Source organism: Lampetra fluviatilis, chromosome 3 (assembly GCF_964198595.1).
Source record: "Lampetra fluviatilis chromosome 3, kcLamFluv1.1, whole genome shotgun sequence".
Classification (NCBI taxonomy): domain Eukaryota; kingdom Metazoa; phylum Chordata; class Hyperoartia; order Petromyzontiformes; family Petromyzontidae; genus Lampetra; species Lampetra fluviatilis.
This window is the reverse complement of record NC_136277.1, coordinates 16741583-16769431: the sequence shown is the minus strand read 5'-3', so window position 1 is coordinate 16769431 and position 27849 is coordinate 16741583. Positions and strand designations below refer to the sequence as shown.

At 40.6% G+C, this 27849-nt stretch overlaps 1 protein-coding gene across 1 annotated transcript; it reads right to left on the bottom strand.

The window, feature by feature from the left end:
* On the bottom strand, window positions 1-27455 carry SCAMP5 (secretory carrier membrane protein 5). The gene is made up of 7 exons (XM_078884054.1): window positions 27299-27455; window positions 14125-14187; window positions 12396-12524; window positions 11495-11651; window positions 10257-10358; window positions 5109-5226; window positions 1-4061 (listed from the first exon to the last, which is right to left on the bottom strand). Exons 2-7 carry the CDS (start codon window positions 14129-14131, stop codon window positions 3924-3926), a joined length of 651 nt encoding a protein of 216 aa, XP_078740180.1. The 5' UTR covers window positions 14132-14187; window positions 27299-27455; the 3' UTR covers window positions 1-3923.
* Between the last annotated feature and the right edge of the window lie 394 nt (window positions 27456-27849).

Below are 27849 nucleotides of genomic sequence, written 5' to 3'. Positions count from 1 at the left end.
TTATTACTTCCCTTCTACGTGACTTTACCGAAAAAACCAAGAAGAACTATAAATTAAGTTGCACTGGATTTCTGGGATATATGCTGCATTCTACAATAAATTTAGCATATGCATGATGTGCATGAAAACAAGATTTTATATCTATGCAGGTTATATTAAAACAAATCCTAGATGGAAAAATCCTAGATGGACTTAAAAAAAAAACATGTTTTTATCAAAATAACTCGTTACCTTATAAGATTTAGACAACTTTATATGCAAATGGTACCATGCACTGTCATGCTTCCTACCTGACTAACCTACCCTAGATCAAAGATCTGGGACAAAGGTCCTGCTTGCCCATGCTTTAAATCAGAGGCTGGCAAGTGATGGAGACAATGCACATCTATGATGCGGTTATGACAATCATGCTCATACCCATGGTTGTCTTGCATTCAGCTGTCCTGTCAGTTTGTCCATGTCCACATCATAAAACTCATCCCTTTAGTTTGTTTTATTACAATATGCCGACTCTTCACAGAAATAGGTCAGTGTAAGCATTTGTATGTGTATTGTTGATGGTTTCAGTACACTCTACTTTACTTTACATACCGTATGCCTTCCTTGAAACTCAATGGACACTTTGACCAAAACAAATCCTGGCACCAAGCTATACTGAAAATGTTAATGTTTAAGATCTCTCGTTTCATTATTTATTTTTGATGAAATTAGAAAATGTTACCTTTTGTATTGATCCAGTTCAGTATACAGTTATACTCTATGGCAGCTGTAGAAAGGCAAAGGAATGATAGCGTTACCACCTGCGTCACATTACACACGTTCAGGCTCATGACTAAATATCAATTCGGCCCTCATCTTTGTCTATTTGTGAATACAGTACAGTGCATATAAATGTGCAAACATACAGTTTGTCTTTTTGACATACATTTATATGAGGATATTGTTTCATCATGCCTCGGGGTCAGATCACTCATACACATGTAATGTGATTTGCAATCATGCAAAATTACATTTGCAGGTAGGAATTTGGAACCAATTGTGGAATGGAACAAATGAGCATTCAAACACAAATTAAGTTCAAAGAAGAATCCAAGAAAACAAAAACTTAAGTCAGAATAAAAACAAATCTGAAAATATTAGAAACCTAAATATATTTTGGTAGAATGTTATTTTGGAATATTACAATGGGAACTGGAAAATATACAAACCAAAAATCCACATCAAACTGGAAATTAAACTGGGTTTCAAACCTCTCAGGACATGAAGTTAGCAGGACTACGTTTTCTATAAATTGGTGTAGTTGGTAAAAATAATATATTGTAGTTAACAAGCTGGTAACCCAGTTTATGAAGGCTCTCTATTTTTTGGAGGAAATAGAACGATATACTTTAAATAATTCAGATTCCTAAGAATCAGAAGGGAATTCCGAGCAATCAAAAGTTGGTCACCAGGTTTCAATGTTCATGTTTCTTATGTTGGGTGTGGCATGGCAACTGCTAATTTCCAAAAGTTTTTTTTCCCAATTGTAGCCTAATTATGCTATCAGTATCATGTCAATGGTATACAAAGTATCCATTTGAATTTCTCATACAACAGTGCAACCCTTCATGGTAGAGAAGGGTCCAGAGCAGCAGGTAACCAGAGCTACATCTGAATACATTTCAAGTGACCTGGTCCACACAGCAGCAGACAGCACTTTCCCACCCACTGTCACACAAGAGTAATTCATATTCGTTGCGTGACAGTCACACCGTTTTTTTAAATGTCAGAGCTGTAGTGTATCCAAATGAAGTTAATAACCTAATTTGATGGTTGTTTTCAGTAGTCATTCGTCTGATAGCATTAACGAATTGCACCTGAGAACCCAGATTATATACAGGTGATTATCTGTAAGTGAACCCAGAACCTCAGCAGAACTCAGGCCTCTGAACTACCCAGCCTACCTCAAACAATGCTAAACTTTAATCGCCATGTCCCACACCTCACATCCTTTCCAATAAAATACTACAAATGCTTATATACTTAATCATGTTATTTCAATAGTGATGACATGTATGTATGCTTTCTCGCCACAATAGAATCAGCAATGTGTGCTCTAGCAGCACACGTTAAAGAAAAGAAAGATTAAATGTTCGTGGCCGAGTTGGTTGTTTAATGTAACAATTACAGAAATGAAAGAAACAAATATGTATTCTCAACTATATTTCGATGTTGTATATTTCATTGCATAAAACTTGGGGCAAAAAATACAGAGTATGTTACCAGAAAGGATCACAGGTGGACAGTGGCCAAATCATATTTCTACAACAGCAGCAGCACCACATCAAATATGGGGAGATAAATTCACCATGTAATGGGATTTGTACCTAGAGATGTATAATTCACTCCTCCACAAGCTGTATTAAAACCAGAGCTGGGATAATCCCAATGACTTTCCAGATGGAATGCCCATCGCTTTCAAATTGTTGGCAATACATATATGCACAAGCTGTGCAATTTGCAGCAGAAGACATAGTAATCTAAACCAATCCAAGCACTTTGGATATTTGCAACAAACTAATATCTTTGCATGTTCTTACACAAAGACAAGGCTCTAATTTCTGTTAATTCATAGTCCCTATATATTGCAATGGAATGGTGTGCCAAAACCAGTATGTGCTTAAATTTGGCTTTACTTTAACCTGACAGCAGGTATCAAGAATGCCATTGTAAACTGTGACTATCTGTATAGAAGGCACATTACTGTTGCCATGCAGTTTCATGTGGACTCTGCAAATGTTATAAGATGTTGGCTTTGCCATTAAAACAGTGCAATTGTAAGTACTATACTGTATTGTTTATGAGTACATGGGTAATATGCGAAAATATTGTAATGGAAGGCTAAACTGCATCAGGATTTCTTTTTACAAATGATTTCAATGTGAACTGCAGCCATTTCAATCAGTAATAAGCCTTTTAATCTGTAAGCTATGCCCAGTGAATTCTTTTGAAGTGAATGGGACATGACCCTGGTACTTATTGTGCAATTATTTTTCAAGAGGTTGCTAGGTGGCAGACATCACATGCTGCTCTGGTACCTTCCCTACCATGTTGTGAGAGATTCAAATGGATAATTTGTATCCCATTGACGTGATACTGATAGCACTACTGCACAACAGAAATGCAGTCAGCTGTTATCCATTTTTCATTCCGAGGGTAGAAATATTCATACAATTTCTACATTTCATGACATTTGTTGATAAATTTCCCTATTTACACCCTCAAAGGATAAAATATAGAACTGTAATAACTTGCTGCAACTCTAATCTGCGGTTACACATGGATGCCACTATCTTTAATCAAGTAATATGTCTGCCATATAGTGGCAAATCTGACATATATTGTACATGAGTAGCAGGGTCATGCCCTTTTCACAAGCAATTTCCATTCAAATAGCACTGTTTTAGGTTACAAAGTTACTAAACATATATTTACTGTTGAAATAACATTGTTGTACTATGGCTCGCCAGATGAATAATGTATACATTTGAATATCAAAATCCCATCAATTAATTATATTTATTCCATTGGTCATTGGTGAGGTAAAAATACAAAAATACTTCCTAATTGCCTATTTCCAGTTAGATTAAGATATTTCGAAGGTGATGTTGGTTATAAAATTGGTCCAGTAGTTTAAATGACAATTAAAAATACATTTTAATTCAACATAAATTTAAGTATGCATTTTGAGATTCCATCACGAAGGATTACTTAACACCTACACAAGAGGATCTAATTAACGTCTTTATTGGGGAGGAAGAGGGTGGTTGGGGAGGGAATTAAATGTCACATCAATTTTAACATTTAAATAGGGGAGGACCACAGGACCAGCACATGTGGAACTCGGGACTGCGGCAACGATGGCCGAGTAGAGACCACTGCCATCAGAAGGCCTCAGGAATGGCTCCTGCAGCTGCATTGCGCGCCGACTGCTGCACGTATGGGTTCTTCCAGGCACCAGTGGAGAACTCTTGCTGTGCCTTGCCCACGCTGCCGCCACCCCCACGGTAGAAGGTGTGCACCTGCAATTGTGTGCAACAAGACAAAGCATCAGGCCTGCAAATGCATTTGGTAGCTTGGTCAAGACAAGCTCAACTTTTAGGGTTTTAATGATTTAACCAAAACATGGCTTTAGTGCGTGCATGACTTACATTGAAATAGTTACTCTAAAATTGGCGTTTTGTAATATTTCTAAAAATAGATATAACCAAATAGTATTTTATACAAAGCTGCAGTTATTCATTTATGTGCGTTTAGTCAGAATTTGTAGTCATATTTTTTCTTATGGCAAATTAAAATGACATAAAACAAATAATCAGAGGGCAGTTTAGAAAACTCCAAATGTTGTACTGTGATTATATGTTGTACTGTGATTATATGCTTCTGACTTCTCTGCTCCCCACCTTCACAATCCCACATCGCCCACATGGTGCGAGGATGCCCTCTTTCAGCAGTGGATTGATAAAATGTATGTATATATATCCATGTAGACTGATATAAAAACAATTTGATTCTATCCTGATTGCACTGTTGGAAGAGCACTGAAGGCAAAACTAGAGGGCTGTGACATGATATCCTGGTTCCTGCTTGGGATGGTGACTCAACCTATCATTTTTCCAGGGTCAAAGACACGAATACCACGTTGCTGGAAGTAAATCGTGGTTATCCTTGGGAGAGAATGACCCCTGCCATGAGAATGTGGAATTGGCATTTCCGGCTCAAGATCAACAGCATAGGCGAGTGCTGCCACATGTCTTTTTTGAGCGGATACTTTGACTTCTGAGATGCATTGGAAAATACTACCGTACGAAAAGGCAAAATAATTTAACATATCACTCAACTATTTTTCCACACACATACATTTTGAAAATCATCCAAACTTACAAAATAAAATATTCACTCCAGAGGATTGTTTTTGCATCATGAATAAGCATTGAGAGTACTTTAGACATTTTTTTTACAAACTCTGCAGTTGTAAAGTCACGATCACGAGACATTTGAATAAGCATACTGTTCATCAGAAGACATTAATCAAATACCTAGTATTCAAAAATATAACTGTGTCTCACCTTAATTAGAGCTAAAAGGGAGATTACAGCCAGCCCCGTGAACATGATTGTGGGAAACAGCATCACCACTCCTACACCTATGTTGGTGCCAAAGTAGGTGATGGTAGCTATCCATCCACTGCAGGGGCAAAAACAAATCACAACATTACAACACAATTCATTACACCAATACCCATTATGCTCTCCAGTTCTTTAGTATTTTGGTCATCACTCCATATTGTGCTGTAGCTTGAATGGCAATTACTATTATGTGAGATTAATGCTGTAAATCAGGAAAGTCACTCATTTAATTCCAAAAGGTGTAATGTTAAAGTTACATAACTGTGACAATTTTAATATCTCTTATACTAATGGATATGTATATATATATTCTCGGTATGAAGAGGAAAGTATCAATCATATACAGTCCTACTTTTATTTTTTAAATAAACAGTTCTGGGTATTTGTTGCATATCCTATACGAGAAAATAAACATTCAACCAGGTGAATTGAAATTTGCCATCATCTGTTTTGGGTTATTACATTTATATACCAATTTGTAGGAAATCAACAGTGGATGTCCTGTGAATAGGCTGGAACCCGTGAAAGAAATCTGGAAGTTTGTAGAGACCTCAACAATTTTTTCTCACAAAAACCAAAAGCTTAACAACATTCTACCACCTATATTTGAAAAATACATGAAAAATGGAATAATAAGCCAAATTAATGTAATGCCATAGTTTCATAATCAAGCACAGTGGGAATATTCTTCTGCATCCAATGCTGTGCAGACAAATAAAGCAAATTCCAATTCTGTGAATACATTTGGACCATACAGAACACTAGTCTTATCCATGTTAATGTGGGGGAATCATATCATAGATCCTATTAATCATGGGGTTATTCTAAGATTGCACTCCTCTTATTTGGGGGGTAAAACATGAAAGCCCACGGGTAAAATGTACTTGCTGCACACGACTCCTTTTAACCAAGAAAACATAATGAATAGGATTCGCATTTAAATAGCTGTGGGAGGTCTTTGATGTGTTTCTGTGCTTCTATGTCTCTAGCTCTCTCTGTCTTTATAATGTACACAAAAAAGTTGTGAATAAGATGCCATTCCGCAAAGATTTATGTGAAAAGTGATGGATAATAGTTGTGTGGATGCTTCAGCTACCAGGAGAAAAGAGGTCGATGATAAGACCATGGATAAGAGGTGTTTCTCCTGTATTTGATTATTGGAAATGCATTAAATTGGTTCCATAATTTCTACCGGGGTGAACATTAACTGTTCTCCAAGTCATCAATAAAAGAAATTAAATTCATAAAAACTGCATGTGGCCAACACTATTAAGGAAATTATTTAAATTGTTGCCATAGCTTGTACTGACTAGTCACATCTGCCACTGGAAATCTAAAACCCCAAACTATCTCATTTAATAAATCAGAGAAATATAAACATGCATATTAAGGGGTGCGTGGGGAGCAGTGGTACAGTGATGAGTGCACTGCACTAAGAACCCAGTGATACAAATTTGATTCCCACTCACGACCAATAACAGCAGAACATTTGAGAACCAGACTTGGGCTTGCCCCTCGGTCAACTCAGCCTTAAATTAGTACATAGTGCAGTGTGTAAACATCAGCACTGGGGGGAGGAAGGCAGCTGGGCATGGTTCTGACCAATGACCGCACCGTGTGTCGTGCCGGCCTAAATAGGTGCGTGCTCACAGCACTAGCTCAAACAGTCTAAGGTTAGATAGAGGATCTTTGTATTTTAATACAGCACCTACATGCATTACTTTTGAGATACTGTACATATACGAAAAATGGTATGCTTGTAAAGCGCAACATGTATAATAATGTGTTATTCTGAGACATTGTCTCTAACAATTATATTGGAGTTGGCATTACAAGGTACAATTTCACCTTAGGCTTGTACTTGAAAAAAAATGGAGGTTAACACAAAACAGCATTATAATGAGCTGCACGTTTCCTAATTACAACAAATTGCGCTGAACAAGAATACATCAATATCCCCTTGTATTGCTAAGTTGCACTGCTCCTTATTAAAACATCTTTGTTGTTGAAATAAAAACAATAATGCATAAATGCATTACTACATAGTTATTAAATAATGCTAATTATATATGCACCAATACATGGCCATTTCCATAAAACTTTTTTTATCCTAAATACTGACAAGCACTTCTATACTTTTATGGAAGTGAGATAATTTAGGCTTTGAAATAAGCAACATAATTAACACAAATGGTTGTTATTCATTTAAAAAATGTTGGTGCCATTTCAACTATAACAAACTCACAACCAAACAGTGTCAAGGGGTTGAACATAATTACCATCATTTAACGAGCATACAAAAATAAGATTTATTCCAAACTACATTCTGAGTGAAGTAAAACTAATATTTTACACGATTATATTTTTTTTTATTACAAGTCATAAATCTGTGAAGTGTATCATCTCGGCCAATCTTAAGAACACTGCTCGTATGCTCATTAGTGATAAGTTATGGTTTACCCCAGAGCTCAGGTCATGCACACCACACTGCAAAGTTGCCTAGGACCTCACCCGCACATATACTTTACCAATAGCCACATCCATTAAGTGCCAGTATGCTCAGGAAGAAAGCATCGGCCATCCTCGTTTGCTTGAGTGGAAAAATAAGTTACCGTCTTTGTTTCAATAAACACACGAATGCAGTCCTCAGGTAACAAATGTCTATACTCTTTGGTTCTTTCGGTAAAGTCACGTAGGTATAAAATAAAATAAATTGAATCACGTTTCGATTGCAACACAAGCAATCATCGTCATGTCCTCATCATAATACTACTGAGCCAACAATTCTGAAATCCAGAATTGAAATTTCGCAATGGCACTAGTGGTAGAATGATTAATCTCTCTGGCAATGTATGGATGGTAACGATTCAGTGATCAGATTGAATTGAATAATGTACTGTACATTGCACAATTATGGCGAATGGTAGGACCTCTAGTGGCAGCAGATCTCACGTGAACAAATATATAAATAAGACCTGAATCTGTACGTCTCAAAAACCTCAAGCGTACTCCTGACAAGGTAGGAAGCTGAAATGTGGGTACATAAGTAGCTTTTCGGACACAAACAGCAAGAACATCTGAAAATCCGAGATTTTTCATTTTAAGGCCCTCAAATCTCGATTTGAAGTTCCAGTGCTTATTTTTCAATGGGCTGCGATCACCATGCCATTAGCAAGTGTAACTGGTAAATAGGGGAAAACCTCGCCGAATGCAGGGGTTACATTCTTGGAAAATGCCATGTTGGGCAAAATCGTATTTGACAAATAATAGACCTTATGAGGAAAATAGGGCTTACAATCATTACCATGAAGGTGGGCAGGCCTGTGTAAATCTGTGTAGCCGAGAGAGCCATTCTCTGTTTACTTTGGGGTACGACAGGAATGCCCTCTTGCGCCTCCAATATTTAACATTTGTTTGGACCACATAGTTCTAAAAGCTTTCCATGGCTGTACCAGAGGAATTTATATCTGGTACAGGTACAATGGGAAGCTGATCGATGCCTGGATACAGTCAAGGGATGGATCTTTATTTGTTAATCAAATGATGATGCTGATGACCTGTTAATTACTGCTCAATCTGAGTAGTTGGGAGTCTCTGCTGCTGAACCTTGAACGGCTACTAAGAGGTGGGGCCTTACCATCAGCCCCACAACTAAGCACATGCCTGGGTATTCTATATAATCAAACACTCCACACCCCTCAACTCCCCATGAGTGATGGAGCAGTTGTGGAGAGAATTAAGGAATTCCCATACTTGGGCAAGTATGCTTAAGATTCGTTCTGGTTTGGCAGCAGAGGTGTTGCTCCAAATCAGTCTTTTTATGAGTTGCATAACACTGTGCAAAAGCTACCAGCCACAGTTATGCCCTCCCTTCTCTAAACGTTTCACATGGCCTCAAAGTGCATCTAGCCTGACACAAGCACTATGGTAATGTCACCACCACTCCTTGGCAAAGGACAATTGTTTTAAGGCTAGCCAGTCAAATTGTCTAAGTAACAAATTTATAGCCAAAGTAATTGGAAGTAAACGTAAGCTTATACATACATTATTTTTCATATGAGTTACAAAAACTATGCTAAGATAAAGTCATAAGTCTGTAGTAACGTAACTATGAGAATAAAAAAAGAAAGGAAACTATTTACAAAAACTTTGTCAACAAAATGTTATGGGTCTGACACACAGGCTCATCCATGTGGGATTGATAACGTAACACTTCTCAAGGTAGAGGGTTCCAGAACCATTGCCCATAAGAAATACCACTGGGCAATGGTTTATGACACAAATATGCTGTCTAATAAAGAAACGACCGTTTTTTTTCCCCAAAATCAACTGACTACACTAAAGTTTTATGTAGACTTAACACAAATTAAACGAAAGACACCAATATAATTTGCCCACATCCTCTGTTATATTATATTTATTATAGATGTGAATTGTAGAACTCCGGTTGTCACGCATGACCATATGACCATATAGCTATTAAAGCATTAATAGTCTACTTTTCAATTTTCACTGTATTAAGATATCCTATAAAGTTGGTGATATTTTTTTAATAAAGATTTAATATAATATAGAACGCAGCTTCACACTGATGTCAATGGAATGACTCAGAGTAGAGTCCAATTAGACGTTGAATCAGTCTGAATCAATTTGCAAGGTATTGCTTTGCATTCCCTTATCACATCAAGTGTTAAAAAATAATTGTCAGTACATTTTTCTTGTAATGCTTATCGTGTCGTTTATTTTCACGATTTATAGGGTTATTTCTGTGTTATAATATCTATTGACATTGACGCTCATTGTTGTAGCAACTGGCTGGACTTTTCAGCTTGCCAGATCAGGCTAGCATAGGTTTTACTGAGTTTACACACTTAAAGTGCTGTTATTACACACTCAGACTGGCTCTTGTATTTTAAATAAATCCAAAACGCATCATAAATTGGTGCAATGAAGTCATCGAATATCTGGTAAAAGAAACATAACCTCTTCTGACATTCACAAATATGTATTGACCCAATGAATCAGGGTTGGCAATGTTATATGAACCACTAATGTCCCTGGAAAATGAGTAATGAATGCTGCCCTTACCATACTCCCCAACCAGGGATGCCCACTGCCTGGATGATGTTCAGTACCACTTGCCCAGAGAAGGTGAAGAAGAACAGCATGTAGTTGAAGGAGCTGTCACTCCTGAAAAGCAACCAGACAATTAACATATTGACATATTAAGGCAATTTCAATTACTGTTGAGGGTAAAAAAAACGACAATTGAGCCAAGGTTGTCTGAGGGGTCATAGCATTGAACTGACAATGCTGAGATCTTGGGTTCAAATCTGGGAAGCCGACTGTAATTAAATAAGGTTCTCAAGTGTAGCAATTTGGCAGTCTTGTTCCAATTACATATTTACAGATGTTTTTGCTTAATTGCCAAAATTCAACCTCTGAAAATTAAAAAAATATTACATTTTGATTTGACTTCCAAAATATCTTGAGCAAGGCACACACTGAGGACAAGTGGAGAATTGAAGCAACGATATCACCTTCTGCAGGCCGTTCTCTAACAGATTCATGCACTACTCTGGGAGAGTTCAGAATGGACATGTCTTACGCCATGACACTGAGAGCACAATTGAAATACAGTTAGGAAAAATAATAAACAATGTAAAAGGGTTTAATTTACAGTTTTCCCTTTTGCGTGTATAGAGAGTATGGCATTCAAGAAAGACTTTTATCAAGGAAAAATACATTATTTCATAAGCCACAAATGTACATATCAGTCCTGATAATTATATTTTGAGGCGACAGTATAGGAAAATGTCAGATTGAATAAAGTATAAATATAATAAATATAAACGTCTTACGTGTCATAAATACAATATATCACATTATTATAATGTATCTAGTAACTATACTGCATTCAAAAAAGTTAATAAAAACCACCAATTCTACATAAAATGTGTACATCTATTGTATTGAACCAATGATGGTTTAAGTCTGAAATCTTGCAATGGTGTCGTATTGATGCAGCTGGGTTGTGCTGTGATAAAGTGCTTGAATAACAATCAGAAAGTTTTGGAATAAAAACCTCGGTGCAGGTCAACTTTGCTCATCACCTTTTCACAGTGGATAATATAAAGTACGAGTTTGTGTAAAGTAAAACGTGGATGTCTCATAGAGAATCTGGCCCTAATCATAGAAATATTGAATTTCCACCATGGGTTCGGAACTACCAAAGGAGATTAACAATACCCAAGTCCCATTTAAGAAGAGCAACATACCGTGTTTGTAATGAGGGTCTAAATTGTGAAGTTAAACTACTGTTTTACCTGAAGCCTTTGTAGACAGCTCTAAACCAGCACACGTAGGAGCAGGGAGTGAAAAGGATCAGCCACAGGATGGCCAGTCCGAAGTTGACTGCACTCCCTCCACCGATTAGCCAAGCCAGACATCCAATCAAATTCACCACCAGGGTAATACCATGCACTAGAGAAAACAACAGAGAAGATCTTTTAAAGACATAGCATAGTTTGTACAGTGGCTATTTTGTAAGCGTTTAATGTTTAGATATATGTAGTGGTTGAAGTATTATAAAGGGCATCAGATGGAGGTGTCAAGATGACATTCAATGTTTGAAATATAGGGGTACACCACAACATATAAGCATGTATCCTATAAGTAACGAAGTACTAGAATCGCTAGATTGGAGCACACGTAGGGGTCTCAGGTGAAAGGCATCACATTATCATTGGTTGCTTTGATTTAAGAGACGTGACAGCTTCACCGGTGCCGAGGGAAAGTTAGATACATTGGGATCTTATTCACCTCTCCTGACATTGTACGTGGGTAGAGAAGGTAATTCAACAAAAATATGTTTTGCACGATAATGTGGACCAGGTAGCACCCCAGTGCTTTAGGGTATTGGTATCAACCATATAGAGCAGACGTGTATCTACCAGACCTCTGTTCTGTCGGATGCAAATTGTCATGGAATTACAGATTATGTAATTCAATAATCTTTCTTCCAAACACTTGGGTCACCACTTACAGTAGGTGTGGGCATATAAGACCGTGAGAGAGATACTACCATTTTGGGACATAATGATATGGTTATAGTGCCTTACTGTGTGACTGTAAACACACCCTTTACAAAACAATTAACATTCCCCAGTGGACTGCTCGTAGAAGAACTGTTCAAGCGGAAGCATTCAAGATCACAACACCACTTACTAATCCACAGGTAGTACAGCCGTTTGACAGACAGTCTGTGCGGCTCAGGGATATCCTCATTGAAGTCTTGATAAAAGCATGGCTTCAAGCGCACAAACTTTGGCAGTGGAGGAAAGTTGTTCACCCGTTCTAGATGGAGCACAGTTTTAAATGGTCATGTAAAATGGGGTTAGATTGGAAAATCAAGTCAAAGTTTGTAGCCTGCACAGATGAAATGTGTGGTTTCACAGTGGAAGATAAAATGAATAAAGATGAAGGAAAGTGAACATATTTCTTCATTACACTTCCAATTGTAAATAACTACCGCAGTGGTTGGCCAATGAAGTCTGTACATGCTGATGTTCATAGCTGGGTCTCCAGAAAACACCTTTGTTCAAATTTGAATGTGTGTTATGGATTGTACATTTATAATATTAATGTATATGAATACAAATATGAATGTATAGGAATACAAATATTTCCTTGAAGCAGAAAACTGTAGGACTTCCTCTTAATTTATGTAAAGTAACAATTATATAGGACGAGGGTATGAAAGCAAAAGTATTCATATATTATTTATGTTATCATAAATGTAAGTAATTACGATAGAAAATAAACATATCAACTTCTTTGTATCTTTGTAAAATTGTTTAATCATGACCACATTTGAAATATGCGATGTGGTTAGGTTATCAGTCAAATAAAGAGGTAGCAATTTACACTGTCTATTATTTCAAACTAATCACAATATATTTGGTCCCATTACTTCACGGACACAACTATTGTCTGATCACCTATCTTAATATGAATTCACCTGTGAAGTCAGCTGCTTTTGGTGAAGTGAAACACACGTCAAACCATTCCATGCAATGATTTACAGAAATAGACTGTGACCAGGGCCCTGTTTCAGAATGTCTATTTGAGTGGTTCTCAACATGTGCCCTGCAGACCACTGCGACCTGCAAGGCGGTGGGATGTGGTCCACGGAACTGTTGCACATTTTTTTTCACAAAACACCAGATATTTATTTTAATATACAAAAAAGTGCTTTACATTTTACAAAGCTTTTCAAGTAGTTTTTACTTTTTTAAAAAAATGTTATTGGTGGTGCACAGTGGTCTGCAACTTTTTTTGTAAGGCTTGACAGTAATTCATGGGTCCAGACACATTGAGAACCACTGCTATAAAGCCTAGGCCACGAATACAGAGGGTAGATGTTTACCTTGTCATAAATTCACCTATATTGAAAATTTCATTAAATCTACCGCAGCTAAACTAATGTACAAGCATCATTCACATGCAATTTTGGATCTCCATTCCAACACAAACTGCACACAAAAGCAAATGTCTTCACCTGAAAATGTGGCCTATTGCAATGCATAATTTTATTATTAAAGGTACGAGGCAATCTTCCCTCATTTGACAGACATGTAGATTAAGTCAGATACATAGTCTGTTGTACCATATTTTCACAAATTAAAAAAACATGTTCATATATGATTAATAATTCACGTTTTTACGAGAAAAGGTTGCATTTTGCTGTAATTGCTGTTTTATGATGACCAATATGATTGATGAAAATAATCTGGAAGTTAGTATTGAGTAGACATTTTATTAAAGGCATTATATGTAAAACAAAATCTCTAGAATTTCACAAAAGGCAATTTTAAGATACTAGAACTCAAAACCCAGCATCAATGCGAGTGCTATGCAGCCCAATACATCACAGTTGACAAAAAAACATCCTCACCTGTCATGATGATCTCATAACCTGGTTACACCCAAAGTAGAAACGGTTGCAGTAAGGTTATACCTATAAAAAGACACACACACACATATTTAAGTTTGGTCATTGTTTAGTTGGTTGACATATGTACCTTTACTCATGCAATGAAAACATCTATATTATAAGCCATACAGTAAAGGTATCCCTCGATTTACAAACGTTCGGTTTGTACATGAGAGATGCAGCCATGTTTAGGAGGCATTCAATAAGAAACAATTGTAATTACTTGGACAAGAGTAAACATAACAAACACTAAAACAGCCATTAAATAATAAGGCAGATGAGTGGAAATTTACATTTGCAGGTTGGACCTATTTTTGGCACGAAAATGAGCTCAATGCACAAACTGCAAAGGTGCAAACATGTGCAACCACCAAGGGAAAATGATGACAGTACAGTGAACTAGCTACGGGGTGAGACATTACCAGCAATTAGTTTTAAATGGAACTACCATATATTACAAATAATTATAAAACACATAATTATAAAACACATTTAAACAAATAATAATTATCATCAATGATAATTACCATTTGTTTAAATGTGCCTGGTTGTAGATTATAATCTAGTTACATTGTAAATGTTTTTACGGCAGCGTAATACTATTTATTGTATTATTGAAAAGCTCCAAGAGGTTCAATTGTGTCCATTGTCCTGTCTATACCTTTCACCTCCAAGGGGCAAGTGGTGAATCAGTGCAAATGAATAATTAAATACTTTGATTACAGTACTATGAATGTACACAGTGCTTTTCAAATAATGAATCATTCCTACACGATAATCTACAAAGTTAAGTATTCAGGCCCCTCTCCACCACTACCGATTTCAAGAAGAACCCACGAAGCTCCAAAACACAATCTTCTAGTATCCTATATTAGACGTTAGGATCCTTCAAACAGTCATAGGATGCTTTTTCTTTCCAAGAGAACAATTCATCAATGAACAGTTCTAAATGTTGAGTTGTGATGGCATGCATTGCACATTTGCTCATGCAGTAGGCCAGTCTGGATACAATTTGGATATTAATTTGCCATTTCCAACCTCTCCCATATCATCTTCATTTAAATCCCATTTCTGTGCCCCCTGCTCCAGCAACCAAGCTCTTTCTGTCGATATCCACTCAACCTCCACTCAAGAGGTCACTCCCTTTCTTATGTTTCTATATCACTCCCGCTGTTTAAAATCCCTCTTCCTCACACCTGAATTCATCTCCATGTTCAAGGCCAGACTTAAGATCTTCATCTTCTCCCCCGCCTTTCATTGTTTCCCTCTATCCAGAAGTGTAATTTGCCACTCGCTTCTATTCTCTCTCCCCCCAGCCACATGTCTCTTAACCCACCTACAAAACAACCATTGTCATCGCAAAAATCCCTTTCCCTGATCTACCCTCCTTCCAAGCAAATAATGATTCACATGTCAACTCTGCTTGTAGAGCATCTTGAGAATCATAAAGATGTTTTATGAATCATACTGTTTTGTAAATATATTACAAAAATCATTGTGAAATATTTGTAATGATTTTTTTTAAACAGAAACAGTCTACTAACTAGCATATGCTAGTTACTGCAATTACATAAGACAACATTAGCACATTAAGATTTCCAAAACCTCATAGGGAAGGTGACTTATTTATAATATGGCTCTAAATGCGTTAGTTATCAGTGTTTCAGATCTGCTCCCATCTGTGAAGGATGTGATCCCTGACATGCAATACCCCGGCATCTACAAACTAAGCTGTGTCTTCAGCAGTAGTTACATTGGGAAAACTAAGCGAAATGTCTCGGACCGTATTCATAAACATAAGGCAGATCTGAAACACGGTAGGACCAATATTGCAGCCCTGGCTGATCATTGTTTTAATGCGGTGGGCTCACACGAAATTGATTTCTCCAAGACGAAGGTATTCTGCAAACCCAATGGCTATCAACAAAGATTCGTAATGAAGCCATCCAGATATATAAACACAGACACAATTTCAACCGAGAAGATGGGTACAAACTGAGCAATCATTAGAAGGACGTTATTAAGCAGTTTAAGTCCTAACTTGCTGTGATGTTTCCATCCTACCTTCCGATGTTAGCAGTTGTTTTCGACTCTCTGATTTTACATTAACAGGTTCACACTAACACAGCCGCCGTTGCTCGTGTGCTCGATGTGGTGACGGCGGCTATGCGATCTTACATTGACATGCTAATCTCTCACAATACAATGGCCACCTCCGTGCCCTTATCGTGGAGGTAGCTCACAGATCTTACATTTACATGCAAATTTCTTACTTTAACATCACGAGCCCCGCCCATTTCGTTTATGACCCTTGAGCTACACCCATTTCAAACCTTTAAAACAGCTTTCCTCAGCAGCTTTCCCCCATCTATTTACACGCTTTCTATTAACTCACTCTATCTGTTGTTGTTCTCGTATCCTCAAATCTTGTAACTCAATTTTAACCCACTTCCCAATGTGGTATCGACTGAAAACTTGTTTTTTATATGTTGTGTTTCGGCTTAGGTCTAATTGTCTATGCTCAACTGACGTTGGCTGTAAATCACCACGGCCCCTTACGTTATGCCAAGCGTTGCGGCCACTTCCTAGAGTCGTGGAGTTCTGCCATTACGAGTACGGTACATTTCATTGAAGTGTGTTTTTAAAAAAGTATTTTTAAATATTACTTATTTCTCCTGATGATGATTGCTTGTGTTGCGATCGAAACGTCGTGATATTTTTATAATTTTTTATTCACTTTATTTTCATTTTATATTTATAATTTTATTGTTATTATTTTTTCTATCTATGTGACTTTACCGAAAGACCCAAAGAATAGTGACAAGGTTACACGGCAACACAGAGATAATAATATGAAGCTATCTGCTTCCAAAATCTGTGATGTTTACATTACATTGCACACGAGATGGTTATCAGTATATAAGCTTATCCAAAATTGGCAGTAGCCTAGATGCTAAAACTAAATATAGCATTTCGTGATTTCTTATCACCTATAATGAGTTGTCAGAAAATTAATTATCTTTGAGAACACACTTCTGTATTACATCAGTCTCTTTCCATAAACGGCCATCATTCTATCAAGGAGGTCAATGAGGTTATCACAGCTTGGTATTACGTTTTACTTTCATTGACGCTTTGGCAAAATGTTAACTAGCTCGCTTGGTATACTGGAGGTTGTGGGTTCGATCCTGCCTGTTTATTTGGAGTTTTCATGGTCTCCCCGTGGTTGCATACATTTTTCTCCGGGTCATCTGGTTTTTCTCTCCACATTCAGACACATACGTTGGAAAGTATTTGGCTGCTATAATTTCCACATGATAAGCCACTTCATTTGGCTATTATTTGTGACCAGGTCGCTTCTGAAAAAGAGCTATATATCTCATGAAGCCTTACCTGGTAAATAAAAAAACGTAGTTAAATACATTTTACCTACTATAATCACCCAGAAATGTCTGTCCGTCCCGCGCGTGACGTCACTTCACATAAGGCCCCCCCCCCCGCGTGACGTCCCTCCACATGAGGCCCACCCCCCTCATTCATATTCATGAGTGGGTGGATTTTTACACTAATGCAGAGGAAGGTCGAGCTGAATTAAATAATTTATTACGCAAAGTTGCTTGAAATATGACGTTTCTTTACAGAAAGTGATGGTAAAAAAAAAAATCTATGCAGCACAGTGCTACATCCGTGCGTGACGTCACTGCAAAAGAAACCCCCCCCCCTTCATTAATATTCATGCCTGCGTGGAAATTTACACTAATGCACAAGAAGGTCGCCAACTCCACATGCCGCACCCCTCCCCAATAACCATTAGCAGGTGACGTCATTCCACATGGGGCAACGCCCCCCTCATTAATAATGATAAGCTGAACAATTTTTCTATTGAATATTTCAGATTTACTGCAATATATACCCGTCCTTGGACAGGCAAAAAAGCTAGTAGTTATATAGTTGACACCAGACTATAATATCACTTTATCCTACAAATGGTCTCAGGTCTTATTCAGGATTCATCACGGGGTGTCCACTTTAATGCCTATCAAAATAAACTGTCACCTTCAAATTACCTGCCCTTATGACTGTCTTTCTACAAGGCCAATACTTTACTCTCTTCCCATGAGTTTTCGTCCAGACACATTTATCAAATGCCAACAGATTATTTTATGCCTGACTTATATGATGTAAATAACGTATAGAATGTAAATAATAACTACGTATATTCCTATTTAAATGCTTATATAGTAGCTAACCAACGGTCGCCCTCAACATCACCACCCCTAGATGCCCTCCCCCCACCTTCTGCGTGACAACCCCCATCTCCCCCTCCCGCCTTTCATACCCTTCCCTTGGCCCCCCTAGCTGAGCCCCCCCCACACACACCCGTGCGTGACCCCCTATGGCTCCTCAACAACAACCGCCACTGGCGGTGACGTCACCACGGTGCTTATACCATGCTAAGTGCACTTTGAAGTCAAGTGAAGTGTTGAAGGCCCGCTGGCAGGAGGTCGAGGAACAAACCCAGGTTCCATGGGTTGACTGACTGAGATGACTGGCAAATGCAGCAACTGTGCTCCCACTGTGCCAACTGTATGCATTTTTGCAGGCCAGGCACTCTGCTCATTGTTGCTCCTCTGCCCTCCACTGTTGTTGGAGAGCGACTGCCTCCACCTCCCCAGCAGCATCCTTCACGGACCTCCTCCATAGAGGCCGATCTTGACACTGCTGGTAACAGTCATCGGAAAATATAATCAACTCCACATCCTTCTGTATCACATCAGTCAATATCTTCTCTAACCCATGGCATGCCTATTTAGCACCATCTATCCAGCCAAACAGATGTTGCTTGGGCACGCCGTGGCTGGGCATGTGGCTACATGACCCATGGCCTCTCGAACACACCCCCACCTGTGAGGCCTCCTATGCCCCAACCTGCGTGCAGGTCACCCGCACGCCTCCGCGTGCCTCTTCCTTCCTGCTGACGTGACCGCACGGGTCAGGTTGAGGAACCATGTCCCTCCTGCTTACAGATGCCACACATGCGAGGTTTTTATGGCAATGGGGAGTCCACAGCAATGTGCCTCAACTGACACAAACACCAAGCCACAATGACGGCACATGCAGACCGTACGCTAATAGTGACGTAGCATGGAGACGCAGCACAAAGACAGTGCGCTAATTGCAGATTCGGCATGGCTCTCTGAAAGTAGGACTTACTCTTTAACTTCTTTACTCAGACCTGAGTGTATCCAATTTTTCTAAAGTGTTGTCTATTTTTCTTTCATTGTCGACACCTTATGAAGAAGTCTAAGGCAATTACTTTTAGGGTGGTCTCATAACAATAAATAAGCCTTTATGAAACAATTTAAGACTGTATTAAATAACTTCAGGAGTACCATTACAACCTTATAGTAACTGTAACAATCTTCTTTCAACTGTCAAAGGCTCATGCTACTAAGCGCCATCCCCATTTACATCACACACATGTGAAAGTTGTCTACAACTCTTGGCAGTAATGTACTGCTCATCAGTACTACCCACTGAAAATAGTGACCGTATAGCAAAAAAAGTGATATTTGCTCTTTTGTCCTGGGCCTTATTTTGGCTTTATGTGAACAACCTTCACGATAAAAAAAATTCGAATACATGTGATATTGCTACATTAAATACAATATAAAGGAACAATACTTAAAAGTAAAAACTCTTCTGCACAAACCTGGTTGTGACAGATTCTTCCTTTTACTATTCCCATGACTGGAGCGATGTTTCACTTCCTCGTAAAATAATTGTAAAAGTTTACTCTTTCTACTAAAAACTATACTGACCGAATGCCTTTTATTACAGTTCTCACACATTTTGTAATAGGTCTGTTTTTTATAGTCGTGTGGGCACCTGCTTCTGTCACTTTCGGACACTCTACCTGCAACTAAACTTTAACCAAGAAAACAGGCACTCCTAAAGGCTAAGGACATCTCTCTTATGAGATGTCTTATAAGCACACCCATCACTCTAATTACTGACCTAACTTAGGTTGTGCAATAACAATAATTGATATTGACCACTAATAACACATATGTAGTGAGTCCAACTGAGTCGCAGATGTTGTCTTGGGAGCAACACTATTTATTACACCAACTCAACACAACATAACGTAACCTACACTTTGGTGTTGAACGGCCATCTAACCACGCTACGGCAGAACTAGACACGGTTCGCTATCCCGGTGCAGACCATGAGCTGGGTCCCGGACCGCGTGGCTAGAGGCTTCTTCAACCCGACGTGGATCTTCTTCACCAACAACCCGAAGAACCCCGAGCCCCTCACGGGGCCCCGTTATATCGGCCTGGGCTGGGGTTGGCTCCGCCCCTCGCCACGCCCACCTTCTAGATCTCTCGAGCTCTTTCCCGAAGACTCCCGAGAGCTCCTTTATACCACGTGACCGCCCAGCGGCCCCCATGCACCGGTGGCCCCCCTCCAATATCATCCGGTCACGTGTCGGCAGGTCAACCAGCGTATCATGCCCCAATGTAACCCTGGCTGGCTGACACTCCCTCTCGCTCCCTCACTGGGAGCCCGCACCGCACACTGTACGTGGTGCCTCCGCGCTGACCAGTGCTCACCCAAGCCCCGCTAGGGCTGGTACTATGCCCACATAATGACAACCTATTATCCGCTATGGCTTCGCAAGCTCGGCACCACACAGTGACATTCACAGTCACTACACATATATAATTATCCATTTACTCCTTAATGAAAAGCATCCATCTCAATACTTATGTAATGACAGTAGAGTCAACCTACGGTGTGAGTGGACTAATATATTTCAATAAAATCGAATCTACTGAAATATGGACTCAACAACAACAAAGCAGTGGAATAGCTGAAGAGATTTCCACATAAAACACATGGCATTGCATCAATTAGGCACTGTAACTCAGACATGTAAGCTGCAAGGTTACCAAAATGTGAACATATTTCTCCATTAATGATTTCCTCTTGCAATATATAATGCAAGTCAGATTAAGTGTAATTTAATATAGATATAACTTCTACACAGACAACAGGATGTTTGACCCCATTGCAAAGTTTCTACAGTTGGTGTTGTTTAGGAAGCCTGGATAATGCCAACAATGCAGTTACTGTATACATGTGGGGGGAGCCAAAGTTGTCAGCTTCATTTATATCTTCAAAATTATTGACGGTGCAGTGGTTAGCACACTGCTCTATGAGTCATTGCCCCGAGTTTGATTCCCAGCCATGGAAAAAAAAAGCATTGGCAAGTAATATCTGAAGTCCTGGACCTCCCTTCACTACATGGATAAGTATGCTTGTGTGTACATGTGTTACGAGACAATACACATAAATGCTTGCATGTGTTAAGAATGAGGGCCTGATTGGTTAGCTCCATCTGCAGCAAAATGTAAATGTTGATGCCAGTGATACTCGGGTAAAAATCCCAAACCTGCACAACCTTTCCTGCATCAGGATTCGCTGCCGTGAGTGCAGGAAAGAAGCGCTCCAACTATTTGGCCCCATGGCACTGTGCGCCATATGCAACTTGAATTCGGACTTCGGAGACAGGTCACTTGATGGAAAGACTGTCACAAAAAACAAATTAAACAAACTCATTTGTAATGATATGTGCCATCTTAAATTGACTGAAAGTGAAACATGTCAAGAACCCTACAAAAAAAGTATCCAGACTCAATAGGGCATGAATGCGTAAATAAATTATTACACAGTGTGGATGGAATCTATTACTATTTCAATTGACATCATTGGAATTGTTCGTAACCTAAATTTTGTTCATGAACTCGACTTGCTCATTTGGATGAGCATGTATTTTCTAGATTCTGGTCATGGTTTTTTTTAAGTGGGCAGGGCCATGTGGTTGAGTGATGCGAGTTACGCCATGGTGAGTCTTGTTGCTGTGGTGACCCCATGTCATCACCACTAGGGACGGCTGAGTGAATCGGGTCAGCACTCTATCACCACTCATTGATGGAGGCACAGTCTCACTATGAAGACTGAGGGGATACAAGAGCATGAGAATGACCTGAGAAAACCCCACACATATGGCACACGATTAACACACTGTACATAATACAGAAGAATGCCATGACCAGGTGTGTAAAACTGCTGTGGTGTGCACAGCTGAAATAGCAATTGTCTGTTTGGGTTGATTCAGCTATTTGTTTGCCAATTCCATTGTGCCCAAAAATCCTGCATAACAAGCATGTTAACCATATTGTTTCGTGTCCTCTGAGGCCTTTAAAGACGTTTGGTTTCAATAAGCTTTCATCTCGTTTAAAATATACATATACGTGTAGATAATACATATCATATCACTTATAATTTCTAGCTCTCTCTTATTCCACAACTGGATGAAGGCCTTCCCACAATGTGTTGGTTCTGAGGTTTGGTTGATCATACTTCACCATGTATGCCAGTGCAGATTGGATGGCAGGGGGGCAGCAGGACAAGTTCAGATATAACTCACCACTGATATTAGCCGTAGCTGTGATTCAAACAAGTTCATAGTGCAATGCGCGAACCACTATGCCATCACTCCATCGCATATACTGGGAGTCCTCACATAACATCGTAGTTGCGTTCCCAAAAAGTGTGACTTTAAGCGGAACATAAAGTGAACATATTTTCCCCAAAGGGAATAAAGTAAAGTCTGAGGTTACGTTCCAGTGTACATTTTCTAAGTTGAAATACAGCAACATAATAGAAAATAAGTACAAATAAAATAAATACAAATCGAGGTACAATTTTATAAGATAACACTCACCAATGATGGATGTGAAACGGGCGTATAGCCGTTTAAGACTCATAGTTCGAAAGGATTATATTACAACAGCACAATATAATGTTATCACTCTCAGTTCACACACAACAATATCGCATAGTGTACCAAAGAGAGATGCCGGACCTATGCCGCATTGTGCTGCACATGACGATGCTCTCTGCCCCACAAAGTAGTTCGCGTTGCTAGCAGTGACGACGTAAACGCAAACATCATGACGTTATAAGGGAATATGTTCCCTATTGTATTGACAATAGTATCATGAAGAAACATTGATCAAATCGACATAAACGAGGCCTCCCTGTATACACATAAGGTTCATACAAAATGTCCATACTGGTCCGTCCAAGAGGTGGTCAATGAGGTACAATGGATTTTTGTATGCATCTCGGACATAAACAGATGGCGTTTATTCTTTGCACCCCTTGTAAATGTCGGTCTACTGGAAAAAGCAACCTTGTGCTTTTCTGTGCAAAAAAAAAAGTGTCTCCTCACTAAAAAGAGTTTTGGTTGGAAATCACACATTCCCATGGCAGGGGGCAGTTAATTCAACCACTGCTGGCCTTCCATAAAGTGATACCTATTTAATAATCCGTGGAGGGATGAATAGATAAGTCACGCCCTGACTGGGATGTGAACTGCCAATTGCCAATTCATGAGTGAAGCTTTTTAACCAGAGCCAATGGTATTGTTTAAAAGCAAGTTTTTAATACCCTCTCAGGTGGCCAATATTTATTTAAATAATAATAATTATTTTTCTATCTATGTGACTTTACCGAAAGACCCAAAGAGTATTTCTAGATTTGAAGCTTTCGTGACTCCAAGGATTCATACTCTTAGTTCTTTCGGTAAAGTCACGTAGGTAAAATTAATAACAATAAAAATAAAACAATAAAAATGGTATTGTTTTATTTTTATTAATTTTACCTACGTGACTTTACCGAAAGAACTAAGAGTATGAACCCAAAGAGTATGAATGCCTACAGTCACGAAAGCTTTAAATCAAGATGGACAATAGTGATGCTGTAGAGCACTCCGGGTTCACCACAACACCAGAGGCTATACATTGTTTGAGCTTTGATGCCCATTCTAAGCACGTTATCTTGACTTAATAGAGTAGCCCATTTTTCTAAAGCATTTACGTGTATCCTTTAAAAATTGTAGTGTCGCCCTTTACTGTAACTCCACATATGCCTGTCTGTCATAGCGACATAAATCCTCTCGTATACTGCGGGGCCCTCATAAACATAGGAATCATCTCTGCCTAAAAACAAGCCCAACGTGCTTTCTAGACAATGAAAATTAAAGCCAAATTTTTAGAGATTGCATACTGTAGGCCATGCATCACGCAGTACATTATTAAATATGCTGTACAAGCTGATTTAGAATTTTTCCTCAGCGAGTACATTGCACAGCACTGATCGTGTGCATTACAGAACCTGCAAGCCACCATCATGGCATGCGTAATTCCATCGATACAATTATGCCCTGGTCAAGAGTTGGGTGGGGAGGTCACAGGTCATTGGTATGTTAGTTTTCATTGATTCAATTTTAGAAAAGCAGTCCAACCTGCTCTAGTTTACCTCTTTAACAGTGTTCATTGCGGTATGATTTCAATAGTCATCCTAGGTGAACTTTTTTTCAGTTTTTCAAGTTGTCATTGACATATATCTACAATTGCTTAGCAAAGTATTTATGTGCTCAGTACTCCCTGTCAATACATCGCCAACCATATATAAAAGTCCATTCACTTTCAGGTCTGTTGTTGGCGACATCCACGCACCGTATTAAATACAAAGGTGACTTCCACTTTCATATGGCCTTTTTATGGCGACCTCAATATTTCGTGAATTTTACTCCAGCGATAAAACAACCTTAATGCACCTCGTGAAACACACCAGTCCCACCAGCCACCCTGCTACTGCTGCTGCTATACCGCCACCAGGATGCACGTAGCCCTCGAAGGAGAGAGAGAGCGGCCTCCAACATCACGGGGTTCGGGGTGGGGGGAGCTGGTGCACGTCACAGAGAAATCCGCGTGAGCTCCGCACTCGATCTGGAAGTTTTCGAGCATTCAAACCCAGGTCTGGGGGGGGGGTCGACTTAGCGGGTTTATCGAATTCGAAATAAATGGTTGTTAGGGGCCATCCATAAATGACGTCACGCGATTGTGGACGATTTTTTACCCCCCCCCCCTTCGTCACATAGCGTCACAAAAAGTCAGACCCCCCCCCCTCAAATGACGTCACAAAGCTCTGCCGCCCCACCCCCCCAAAAATAAAACATGCTTCAAATCGCTTTAAACTATTGTCATTGTAGTGCGTATTTAATGTGGCGCTGCACTCTGATGGTAGGAGAAAACATTTATTAAAAAGTCTATTTAATAAAGTAGAACGTGTTGTCTATATTTATTTAAAGTTGTGCATTTTGATGTGAGTCACATTTCTCAACCCCCCCCCCCCCCATCGTCACAAATGTCTGATACCCCCCCCCCCCCTAGGTGCGTGACGTCATTTATGAACGGCCCCTTATTTTGGTTGCAGACCCCTGACTTAGCCCAATTCAATAGTAGTTGTGGCGTGCGATGGATGCCCCCCAGCAAAAGGAATGTGGAATTTTCACCAAAGCTTTCCGCCCGTGGGAAGAAACAATTGCCGATTACAATCGGTACCAATTTAGCTGGAATTGTGCAAAGCTCCGAATTGGCAGTTTTGTCGCTTAACGTCGCATCGATTCAAGAGCCGAATGGCTCACAGGGTTATCTCCATATATAAAAGGCAAAGTTGTGATTGTGTGTCTGTTCAAAATATTTAGCGTATTTCCCGACATGCAACCAACTTGATATTTGCCATGTGGGTACTTTCCAGACTGTACACCATGCAAAATTATAAAAATACACTTGAGTTTTTTTTTGGGGGGGGGGGGAGCTTAATAATGCATTTATTTTTTGCACAGCAAATGAGCTGTGACGTCACATCTGTCACGTGACCCACGCACGTGGAAGCGCAACGCATTGTAATGTAGTGGTGAGCGCGCTGCGCTACGAACCCGTGACGATTATTTTAATCTGTCCTGGGCCTCCCCTAGGTCGACTCAGCCTTAAACGAGTAACTGGTGTGGTGTGTGAACATCGCCACTGGGGAGACAAAGGCGGCCGGGCGTGGTGAATCCAAGTCCCGGGCGAAGCCGGGTAGTACAGCCAGTACCAAATAAATGAAACGGACCCGTTTCCCTTCATTGATATCTATTCTTGCGATCTCGACACGTGTATCGAATCGTCCACGAGAGAATCATCGAGGGTACGGTGTTATTTACACTATACACTTCGATAAAGGTGAATTATTAACTCGTGACGAACGCGACAGTTTCGAAAGCGGCGAAGCGGAGGGCTGGCGACGAGACAGGCCTCACACAACGTGGCAAAAAATAACATCTTACAATCAGAACACAGGCTTCGAATCGTGTCTAAACATCTTATTGAGAGATTATACCAATTGTTATGCCGACTCCCTTAAGCAACGAAGAGTTCTAATGAAGCCAAACTCGCCTCCCCCTGTCCCGTCACTTCTGCACGGTGGTCCAGATGTCTTGTGACCCACATTTAATTATCTAAAACCTATATAGTTTTTTCAAGATCTATTTAAAGCAAAAGTTGATTTGCAAAGAGGGGTAAAAAAACGTTAGGGGGTCAATTAATTTGGGGGGGGGTGTCACAAGACATCTGGACCACCCTGCTGTAGTCTGATGGAGGCCGTTAACAAGAGGGGACCACAATGCCCTTCCACAGGAACCTGTTGACGTTGCCTTTGCATGATGCACAGAACACAGCACACAGGATTTGCGTCTTGTCTTTAAACCTACGGTGGTGGGTGGAGTTTGTGTGTTCAGACCTACGCCGTGTCACATACGGGCGAATCTCCGTCATTTTCTACAGACGAATCGCCTCCCTGCCACCGTGAACGACACGGGCAGCAACAAAGGCGACACACGAGACGCAACATTTATCGATTACAGCGGCTAATGGCTGGGGCCGAAGAGCCGAGTCGAGCCTAGACGCTCAACCGGACTGCGCTCGATGTAAACAGCGGCACCCCGTGCCAGGCTAGGTGCACGTTGAGGCTCGCTGGCAGGTCACGACACAGGGACGGGTCCAGGCGTTGCGGGTTAACAGACGGACAATCACCGTCGGATCTTACCCCCCCCATCACTCGCGTTCCACAACCCCAGACATCCCCGCGGGGCGTAAGGCGCGGCGCCTCCCTTCCCCACCCCACATCGCCGCCGTCTCTCCGTCACCGCGGGACTCTCGTCGTCTTCCGCTCTTACCCGAGCAGCAGCAGCGGCGATAGCGGTCGGGATCCTGTTCCCCGCGCGGTGTGCGCGGACGGCTCCTTCTACCACGAGCAGCGGCAACAAGTCCGGCTCCTCCAACAGCGAGCGCTGAGAAACTGCTCAGTGGTGGTGGCGCGTCACGTGAAAGACATCCGCGGAAGCGGCGGCCGATCCCCCCCCCCTGCCGTCCCTACACCCCCCCCGCCCTCCCTACGCCCCCCCCCCGCCCTCCCTACGCCCCCCCCCGCCCTCCCTACGCCCCCCCCCGCCCTCCCTACGCCCCCCCCCCGCCCTCCCTACGCCCCCCCCCCGCCCTCCCTACGCCCCCCCCCGCCCTCCCTACGCCCCCCCCCCGCCCTCCCTACGCCCCCCCCCGCCCTCCCTACGCCCCCACCCGCCCTCCCTACGCCCCCCCCCGCCCTCCCTACGCCCCCCCCCGCCCTCCCTACACCCCCTCCCGCCCTCCCTACACCCCCTCCCGCCCTCCCAACACCCCCTCCCGCCCTCCCTACACCCCCTCCCTCCCTACACCCCCTCCCTCCCTA

Bases quoted from the DNA above. Each gene is read 5' to 3' on its own strand.
- SCAMP5 (XM_078884054.1), bottom strand. The intron at 10,359-11,494 runs GTAAAACAGTAG...GTTGCTTTTCAG, and splicing joins GCTGTCTACAAAGGCTTCAG to GAGTGACAGCTCCTTCAACT. The intron at 4,062-5,108 runs GTGAGACACAGT...ACACAATTGCAG, and splicing joins CCCTTTTAGCTCTAATTAAG to GTGCACACCTTCTACCGTGG.